Below are 10,375 nucleotides of genomic sequence, written 5' to 3' on the forward strand. Positions count from 1 at the left end.
TGAACATAAGACTAAGTATCAACATTCTTTTAACCTCTGCTTAAAGACTGTTTCCAACAATATTAACCTGCAACCAATAAAGAATACTAGTGCAATGAAAATTATAATAATATTGAAACAAATTTTGTATGTTAGTTAAAAAACTCTTCAGCAATGAATATTAAAAACGTGATTATTATAATAAGTAAATTTATTTAAATAAGTAAGCATGTGTACGTGTGTGTATATTTATTGCAAACAATAGTAATTAATATTAATATAGAAAAGTATATTTACATACATATGCATTTTGATTACTCACTTATTCGAGGTACGGATGTGAACTAATGATTGCAATTTCTAACACAATCCGCTTATCAATCAATTTTTAACTAGAATTTCCACGAACATTTGCTTTTATTTAGGAACGGGACTTTCCCTTGTAATATTTTTTTACTAAAATTTAATAAGTGCAAAACTATTTTACATTAACAATGTTATTATCTTTAGTTGTTTTATAATTAGTTTCGTTAATTTTAACTGTATGTGTTTTGATATACAATATGCATTTTGAAAAAACGAATACTGAATAATGACTCAATGTAATTCAATTCAAATAGTATATTCTGTTGACAATAATCGACGTATTCGACGTATTATTCTTGAAAAAACTTACATCGCTATTGTGCTACCTTACACTAAATTTAAAAACTTTTGCCAAAAATGTTATTGTTTAAACATTCATAACCATTTGGATGCACTATAGTTTCCTTATCAAGTTCATTATAACCATAGCCCTTTTTTGTTTTTTTTTTAATTGCTGCATTTATTGATTAAGCATGATTCAATCAATACATTTTAAGTTCTTGATCTAAGTTCTTGATTATCTAGATTATCTAATCTAGCTTGATTATCTAATCCAGTTTGATTTGTTGGATCACACGTGTTTATGAGAATGTGCTGATGAGATTTTCCATCAAGTTCATCAGGGAGAATAGCATCATCTTTTTTTTACGTTTTAAGCTGTTCCAATCAATGTGTAACCATAAAAGTGGCAAATTTGTTATTCTACAATATACATATATCACAGATAACAGAATGAATAATATGTAATAATATTTATATACATTGTTTATTTATATTATTGTTTATTTATTATTGTATTATTTTTTTAACTAATGATTTTTTGTTTATTTATAATATGTTTGATTTCGTTAGACGTTAATCCTGTTACTCTGATATATAGAAGAAATGGATTGTTTATACGTTAACATGCATTCTTATTATCCATAAAATAGCGGAGTCTACGTCAATGCATGCGCTTAAACAGTTTATTAAATCAGTAAACAATTCAAGAAATTGGACCCTTCTTTGTAACTTCGGTGTATATATTTTAAGTTGCTGATGAGAAATCAGCGACATACGTATGTGTGTGTACATATATTGTACTTGAATGCAACGTAAACATAAAATATTTGTTTGTGTTTAAAGATTTATTAATTTTAATTTCAAATTTCATAAGCTTTTCACAATTAAGTACTATAATCAAAAAATCCAGAACGATTATATAAACAATTATATATTGCAACTAACTTCAACGATGAGAATTTCAATAACAGATAACATGTAATTTCTTGTTGAAGATAATAACATACATAGTTAAATAACTTGTAAATTAATGAGCAAAATAATTTGTAATTTAATAGATTAAAAAAAAACTATAACTCGAATTTCTCTATAACTCGAATAAAAATATTGTAACGTGCCAATAAAAATATGGGCAAGTGCATTCTATAAGTTGAATTTTTGTTTTAAATATGAATCCAATTTGATATTAGGGGAAGTCCCTTTTTCCAAACCAAATGTTTAACTTTTTCTTTATTATGTTGCTTCTTTGTGCAAATGCTAGTCGCTGACATTTGTGTTTATGCATAGAATTGGTATTTCTTTCGCCAAATATGATCTCTAAATTGCAATCGCTTGATCGGGAAGTAATTTAAAACTTAAAGTAAATTTTAACTAACGCAACAGAATCGTAAAAGAAGCACTAAAGCGTATACCTAGAAGCAAACAAAAAGCAGTATATTACACTTATAGATTACATAAATCATGTAACAAAAACTTGATATATTGATGTAAGTAGTCAAACGATAGCGCACTGCTTTAAAAAAGCTGGATTTAGCCAATTTTCTACATGGGACGAATAGGACGACATATTCCTTTAGTTTTTTTGAATAACATTGATGAAGACTGTGAATTGATGGAAAAAAATTATTAAGCGCCTTTTAAAGTAAATAATATAACTTCCAATGCTATTTTTAATGTTTATATTGGGCTTGACAATAAAATTTGCACATCAAACTTTCCTACAGATAACGGTATTATTGAGCATTATTGCTCTGAATTAGTGGATCTGGTTCTAAGCGCAACGGAAAATGTTGATGAGGATTCGGTGAATGAAATTGTTTATCAGCATTTCAGTAAAGAAGTAGAAGACATTCAAAATTTTGAATTTTTATTTGCAAACGAATGATACTACAACTGGTGATCTCTATAAGGCTTTCAAAAAATTCGAATCTCTTTTTATTGAAAATAAAAAAAGAAATAAAAATCCCAAACACTGATTTCTGAATATTTTATTTCACTATAACATCTGCGCTGTATTTGATTTCAAATAAATAAATAAATATTTTAAAATGTAATTCTAGTTTTTTTTACATCTACAAAAAAAATAAAAAAATTCTCTAACACAAAGTCTCCATAAGTCGAACCATTTCTCTGCAAAATAGTACTTCGAGTTATGAAAGTCCGACTGTATATTGAATTTTTCAGCTCAATCCAAACAGATATAACAGTTACAATTTCGACTTTCATTACAATTCGTGACTACACAAAAATAAATCAGGTATTATTCAAAAAATCTAGTACTTTTGTACTTGATCTACATGTTGTACATCTCAGCTATACAGATCTGTCTAGTTCACTGTTTTGAAGTATTGAAATTGAAGTATTGGATTGGACACACACTGCGTAAGCCTTATGAAAATATCACACATGCTGCACTTACTTGGAACCCTTAGGAGACTAGACGCAGAGGAAGACCAGCAATGACATGGAGAAGGACAGTTTAGCAGGAGACGGGCAATTCGTTTAACGAGTTAAGAGCAAAAACACAAAATAGAAACCAGTAAAAAAGTTTTGTAGACTTCTTAAGCTCCTAACGAAGTATGGAAGTAATAATAAATAAAACAAAAGGATAATTTTAAAGTAAAAAATTTTATAGAATTTTGATAGGAATGATAATGATTCCTCAAATAATAATTTTATAGAAAATTGTGCTTAAGTTACTTATATTTATAAGTACCAAGTTACAATGGAATGTAATCCACATTTTATAATATTTCTTATATGTACTGATATAATTTATAATAAAATTAAAATTACTCATTAATTTACTTTAAAACCTTTTTAAATAAAGAATAAGCAGAGATTGTTTTGTAATAAATTTGTCACAATGGACAACGAAGCAGTAATGGTTATTGATTCCATATTTATATTAAGACAGTGTATTTTTAATAAGCAAATTTTAAGAATTCAATTTTTAAATAACCGACATTAGGCCCAGTTAAATTAAATTTTATTGAACTATAGATTGAAATAATAATTAATTTTAAAAAAGAAATTTTATTTAAGTTATAGAACCATATTGTATGTATAAAGATATATTTACTTACGTTTGTATATTGCAATTTGTATGTTTCGCTTATCGCAGCATTTTCTTTATTCTTAATAAAACTCTGAAATCTAGAACGTGCAATGCGTTTTTCAATTACCCAGCCACTTTCCTTTGAAATCAAGCAAGAATGATACAAATCCATTACAAAACGTCCAATCAGATCAGCTATTCGAAAAAGGGGATTTCTCTGATTATGTATGAATTCAATTAAATGTTTAGTAATTTTTTATATAATATAGCAAATATGAAATATCACTGTAATTATTTTATTTTATATAATTTTAAGATATGTACATTAATAAACATATAATTCTATGCAAATTAAATTTATACTTTAAAAAACTTTTACAGAAATAACTACTGCTTTTTAACTAAGTAGTGTGCTTTTGCGAGCATCTTTAATGTAATAACAAAAATATATATATATAAATATTATATATATTCATTATAATTTATTATATAAATTAAATATATTTTAATACCAATGACTTGGTTCACATCACCAGAATTTAGAATAACATCACCGAATTCCGACATTTTTTACACAATAATATTTTCTTGAATTTTAAAATATTCCACACGAATTTAAAAGAACAAAATCAACTCAACACATCAACGGATCGAACCGAACTAATAACTGTTGAAGTGAGTTAACTTTACGAGCGGTGCAGAGTATCATTTACGTGTGTCATACAAGAGAGAAAAACGTTGTATGACACACATAAATGATAATCTGCACCATTGTTTGGTGAGCAGCTCTCGCCAACATGTTGTGCATGTTAGTTTGTCACCGTAAAACATTCATACGTCATACAAGAGCATTTTTACCTTACAAATTTATCGTAAGCAGATACATGTAGAATTCTAATATAAATTTAATACGTTTTTTTATTATTTTATTATTAATGTATTTATAATTTTTATTATTATTATTATTTATTATTATTAAAATTACACTTATAAATTTGTGTTAAATATTTAATTGTATTTTAATTAAAAATATATAAATTTTTATATAAAAAGTTTTTATAAAAAATTAATATACAATTAAACTTTTAACACAAATTTATAAGAGGTAATTGTAAGTAATTAAAAAAAATATTGCAAATATGTCATAATAACAATTAATTAATAATCTAAATTTAAGATATAATACTTTGTATTCTAAATATACTTTTCTTTGTTAAAACCTGTTATTAAAATAAAAAAATTTTAAATGTTAATAATCTTGAACTAACAAAAACATGGAAATTATCAAATGTCTTGAAAAACAATGAATATATGTAAATTCTTTTATTATTTGTATTGTCTATTTATGGAAAATTTCTTAAAAATTTTTTTTACGATTTTATAATTTTACTTTAAATTTCACACAAATTTTTACAGCATGCGTAAAACAACCTTACGCTTCAAAAATTTTGCGTGAATGACGACTCTTGCGTGTCATACATGTTCAAATTCGGTCGCTAGAAGAAATTTGAGCAAGAGAACGCAACTTGTGTGACACACAAAAATGATAGTCTGCATCGCGCTTTAGAAAATGCACAAACATCACCTCAAACCCTACGATTATTTTCAACTTCACCTTTTTTAGGTCCATATTCGGACCTATATATAATTAATAAATTAATAATTTATAGTTTAATTAAAATTGTGTTAGAGGTTATGCCGTGCATCAAAAATTTATATTATTTATTCTAAAAAATTGCTTATTTCAATGATAAAAAAATTATATAAATTTATATGTTTTTTTTTGTAGACTATTATATCAACTCAATTGTTATTAAAAAGAATTACGTTCGGTTCATTGATTTATAACATTTTATAATTAATCGTTCCAATGACCAAATTTTAATTATATAATTTATTAATTGTTTAATTCATACACAATTTTTAAAAACATTTTTAAGAAACTTATTTTGTTTTTCTTTAAAATATATAAATATATATTTCGACTATAGTCTATAATAATTTTCAGGGTACTACTGCAGATTTAATGTTAAGTATATATTAACATGTCGAATGTTTCGACCACCTTCAATAGTCATCTCAATTGTTTATTTTATGTTTTGTAACTATACACTTGCACTTTTATTATGCTGTCATATAAAGATATATAACAATATAAATTAATAGGACATAGAATTAATTCTATATATTTATATGTCGCTTAATTGTTATTGTATTTATTGTATGTTAAATTATTTTTTTTTCCTATAAATTTTATTTATCATTAAATATGTTATTATTTCAATACGTAAAAATGATTATAGACTATAGTCAAATAATAATAATATATAGTTGTTAATAATAACATATTTTTAAATCTAATTTAATAACATTTAACTTTATTACCTAATGTTACATTTTTTATATAATATTAATTTTAATATAAACGAACCAAACAATATACGAATATTTAATTGTCCAGCTATAATCGACGGCGCATTGCATTAAGTGTTATAAACAGTGAACGAAAATAAACAGTACAGTACACAAATAGTACATTAAAAATGATAGCGACATATCCGAAACACTAAAATAATGTACTGTTTCCGAAATCTCATGTAAAATTTTCAATGTACTCGTTGTGCTGTTCTTTTTCTGAAGGTAGTGAACTTTTTAACAATCTTTTCACGAAGGTAGTATTTTTTTAGTGTATGCTAATGTCTATCGAGCAAAACCATTTGAAAATATTTGTAAGGTGTATTGTTTTTGTTTGTTTGTGTAAGAAGAGGAAAAAATATTGTTTTCATTTAAATATGTATATTGTGTATGCATTTATTGATGCATATTTCATATCAGTTGACGTATTAAATAAATATAATACTTTATTGCAAATAGTCCATTTGTATTTATAATACCAATAAAATACAAAAGAAACATAACTTTTTAAAGTTTTTTATATATAATACAATAGAAAATAGTAAAAAATTTTTTAGAATTTTTGTATATCACTTATAACATCTGAAATAGCTAAGGAATACATAGTTTTTATTATAACCATATACATATGTCAATTGATACGCTAATTTTTCCTAAGTAAATATAAAAACCAGGTAGAATTAAATAAATAGTTGAATTTATTTTCAAAGAAATATGTTGCCTCATTTTATTTTATTGCCTAAACAATGTTTAAATTGAAGAATATTGAGGAAATGGGTAAGTTAGGTAAATTTTTTAGTTAATTTCTGTGTGAAAGGGCCTATCATTTCCATGAAATACAAGACAGAATAAAAAAAGCAAGAGTAAAAATGATTTTTTGTCAAAAAATGCGAAACAAAGTTATGAAAATGTGATATATTGAATATATTATTAATTCATATTTAACAAAAATTATCACCTGAAGAGTTGTTTTATATAATTCATTACTTACTTACTTATGTGGCCATAACAACCCGTTACCGAGTTTCGGCCTGACGCAGCATGTCTCCCCAGGCGCCTCTGCTGCGTGCGCGCCTTCTCCAGTCTCGTATATCAAGTCCAGTTAGTGCTCCCTCAACTTGATCACTCCACCGGAGACACGGTCTACCTTTACGTCTTCTTCCGCCAACTACTGCTTCAAACACCTTTTTCGCCGGAGCGTCTTCATCCATTCTCACGACATGACCAAGCCAGCGAAGCCGCTGGATGTTAATGCGCTGAATTACGTCAATGTCGTGATAAAGCTCGTACAGCTCGTGGTTCATTCTAATGCGGTAGTCGTCGCCAACTCGTAGAGGACCAAAGATCTTACGAAGAACTTTTCTCTCGAACACTCCCAGTGCTGCTTCATCATTCTGGGATAACGTCCATGCTTCTGCGCCATACAGAAGCACAGGGAGGATGAGCGACCTATAGAGCGTAAGTTTTGTTTGTCGAGAGAGAGCTCTACATACCAATTGCCTATTGAGCTCATAGTAGCACCTATTAGCAATGGTGATTCTTCGTCTGATCTCCAGACTGACATCATTTGTATTCGTTACAGCGGTGCCAAGGTAGATGAAATCCTTGACAGATTCGAAAGTATAGTCGCCAGCCACTAGCCCGGTGTCCGAGCGACGCACATTTCTACCAGTAGCCGACATATACTTCGTTTTTCCCTCATTCACCGCTAAACCCATTCTTGCAGATTCCTTTTCGATAGCAGCAAAAGCAGCTGTAACATCACGCTTGCTACGCCCAATGATGTCAATGTCGTCGGCGTAAGCAAGGAGCTGGACACATTTGTAGAATATTGTTCCATTACGATGAACACCTGCCCTGCGCATGATCACTTCCATGACGAAATTGAAGAGGTCACATGATAAGGGGTCACCTTGTCTGAAGCCTCGCACGGTATCAAAAGGTTCAGAGAGACTCGATCCTACCTTGACGGAGCTACGGGTATTACTCAGCGTCATTCTGCAAAGCCGAATTAATTTTGCAGGGATACCGAGCTCAGACATTGCGGCGTAAACGCGATCCCTAATGGGGCTATCGAAAGCTGCTTTATAATCGACAAAAAGGTGATGAGTATCGATGTTATGTTCGTGGGCTTTTTCCAGGATTTGTCGCAGTGTGAATATCTGATCAATGGTGGAGCGACCAGGTCGAAAGCCGCACTGATAAGGTCCAATCAGTGAGTTGGCATGTGGCTTCAACCTTTCACACAGTACAGTTGAAAGAACCTTGTACGCGACAGGTATCAGGCTAATCCCGCGATAGTTGGCGCAAATCGTCGGGTCACCTTTTTTCAAGACAGGACAAAGGCTACTGAGATTCCAATCGCTGGGCATACTTTCATCTAACCATATTCTGCAGATAAGCTGATGCATGCACCCTATCAGCATATCGCCGCCGGCTTTGAACAATTCAGCAGGCAGGCCATCTGCGCCTGCCGCTTTGTTGTTCTTAAGTCGCTGTATAGCAACACGCACTTCGTTATGGCTAGGTGGTGGAATTTCAACGTCATCATTTTCGATTGGGGATACAGAGGGCATTTCTTCAATGGCAGAGTTGATGTTATCATCGCCAGATAGTAGTTTGGAGAAATGCTCCTTCCATACTTTCAGTACATTCTGCGTATCTGTAACCAGATTACCGTTTTCGTCCTTACAGGTTGATGCACCAGGCTTAAAGCCTTGAGTCAGACGGTTGACTTTTTGATAAAATTTACGGGCATCATTCCTATTTCTACACACCTCAATTTCCTCTCGCTCGCGCCTTTCTTGATCTCGTTTCTTCCGTCTGAATAGGCACCTCTCTACCTTCCTCATCTCCCGATATTGTTCATGCACGGTTCGCGTTGCTGCTGACTGCAGGGTCCTTTTATAGGCCGCGTTCTTCGCAGCAGTAGCTTGGCGACACTCTTCGTCGTACCATTGGTTTCGCCGTGGGGGACGTTTGAAACCAAGGACATCTTCCGCTGTTGTGCGTAGGGAGTGAGAGATATGTCCCCACTGTCTACCGGCATTATCGAGACGGGAGGGTTGGTTGTTTAATCGGCTAGAGAGCTGAGCGGCGAAGGCTTCGGCTGTCTCTCGTGATCGCAGCTTATTAACGTCTAGTTTTTTTTGAACATTGGAGCGTACGTTGTTGGCGGTACTAAGCCGCATGCGTACCTTGGCTGCGACAAGGTAGTGATCTGAGTCGATATTTGGACCACGGAATGAACGTACGTCCAGCACACTAGAAGCGTGCCTTGCGTCAATCACGAAGTGATCAATCTGGTTTCGTGTTGCTTGATCGGGAGATAGCCACGTTGCCTTGTGAATATCACGGTGTGGGAATCTGGTGCTACATACTACCATATTTCGCGCCGCAGCGAAATCAATTAGCCTTAGACCGTTGTTGGAGGTTGATTCATGGAGGCTAAATTTTCCGACAGTTGGACCAAAGACTTCTTCTCTTCCAACCTTTGCATTAAAATCCCCGAGAACAATTTTAACGTCGTTGGCGGGACTGCGGTCATAAATTTCCTCGAGTCTCGCGTAGAATATATCTTTGGTCAAGTCGTCCTTTTCTTCTGTCGGCGCGTGAGCGCAAATTAACGTGATGTTAAAAAATTTTGCCTTGATACGGAGTGTGGCAAGCCTTTCGTTCACCGGTGTGAATCGCTGGACTAATTTGGATAGTCTCTTGCTTACCACAAAACCGCATCCAAATTCACGTCGATTTGCATGGCAGCTGTAGTATACATCACAGTTTGCTCTTTTAGAGCAGCCTTGTCCTATCCATCGCATTTCCTGGATGGCGGTGACGTCAGCCTTACATTTATTGAGGGCTTCCGCCAGTTGGATAGAGGCACCTTCCCTATAGAGGGTCCGGACATTCCAGGTGCATATCCGTAAATCATAGTCCTTAATCGTTTGCATTGGTCGTCAACGTTATTCGGTTTCCAGTTCCGAGGCACTCTTGCGTCCTTCATTGGTGGTTGATTTTACGTGACGGGTACCAAACCCTGTGCACAACCCAAATTTAAAGTCCTGGGGATAGGACTCGCCGTACGTACTATTAGTTCATTACCCAGCGGGTGCCAGGTAACTATCCAGGGGTGCCACGAGGAGGCTGTGCGACAACTTGGATTGAGGACAACAAGGATTGCGCTGGCATTTTCCATGTTAAATGCAATCAGACACGTTGCCTTGTGTACTCGCTCCCAGGGGGCACGCGGGCCCCCCCCCCTATTAAAAATCCTTA

General features: G+C 32.3%; 2 protein-coding genes across 2 annotated transcripts; both read right to left on the reverse strand.

Moving 5' to 3' along the window:
• Positions 1-683: 683 nt before the first annotated feature.
• Positions 684-4,318, reverse strand: LOC119685560. Its single transcript, XM_038099877.1, has 3 exons — positions 4,198-4,318; positions 3,714-3,880; positions 684-776 (listed from the first exon to the last, which is right to left on the reverse strand). Exons 1-3 carry the CDS (start codon positions 4,250-4,252, stop codon positions 684-686), a joined length of 315 nt encoding a protein of 104 aa, XP_037955805.1. The 5' UTR covers positions 4,253-4,318.
• Positions 4,319-5,271: 953 nt separating this feature from the next.
• Positions 5,272-9,918, reverse strand: LOC119685571. Its single transcript, XM_038099892.1, has 2 exons — positions 8,372-9,918; positions 5,272-5,323 (listed from the first exon to the last, which is right to left on the reverse strand). The coding sequence occupies exons 1-2, from the start codon at positions 9,916-9,918 to the stop codon at positions 5,272-5,274; spliced, it is 1,599 nt and encodes a 532-aa protein (XP_037955820.1).
• Positions 9,919-10,375: the final 457 nt, after the last annotated feature.

Source organism: Teleopsis dalmanni, chromosome 2, assembly GCF_002237135.1.
Source record: "Teleopsis dalmanni isolate 2A chromosome 2, ASM223713v2, whole genome shotgun sequence".
Taxonomy (NCBI): Eukaryota; Metazoa; Arthropoda; class Insecta; order Diptera; family Diopsidae; genus Teleopsis; species Teleopsis dalmanni.

Excerpts from the sequence above, each read along its gene's own strand:
- LOC119685560 (XM_038099877.1), bottom strand. The coding sequence starts at position 4,252 with ATGTCGGAATTCGGTGATGTTATTCTAAATTCTGGTGATGTGAACCAA. Across the intron at positions 3,881-4,197 it reads TGATGTGAACCAAGTCATTG|CTGATCTGATTGGACGTTTT; the intron begins GTATTAAAATAT and ends TTTTTCGAATAG. Across the intron at positions 777-3,713 it reads ACAAATTGCAATATACAAAC|GGCTATGGTTATAATGAACT; the intron begins GTAAGTAAATAT and ends AAAACAAAAAAG.
- LOC119685571 (XM_038099892.1), bottom strand. The coding sequence starts at position 9,918 with ATGCGATGGATAGGACAAGGCTGCTCTAAAAGAGCAAACTGTGATGTA. Across the intron at positions 5,324-8,371 it reads ATTAGCCTGATACCTGTCGC|GTCCGAATATGGACCTAAAA; the intron begins GTACAAGGTTCT and ends AATTATATATAG.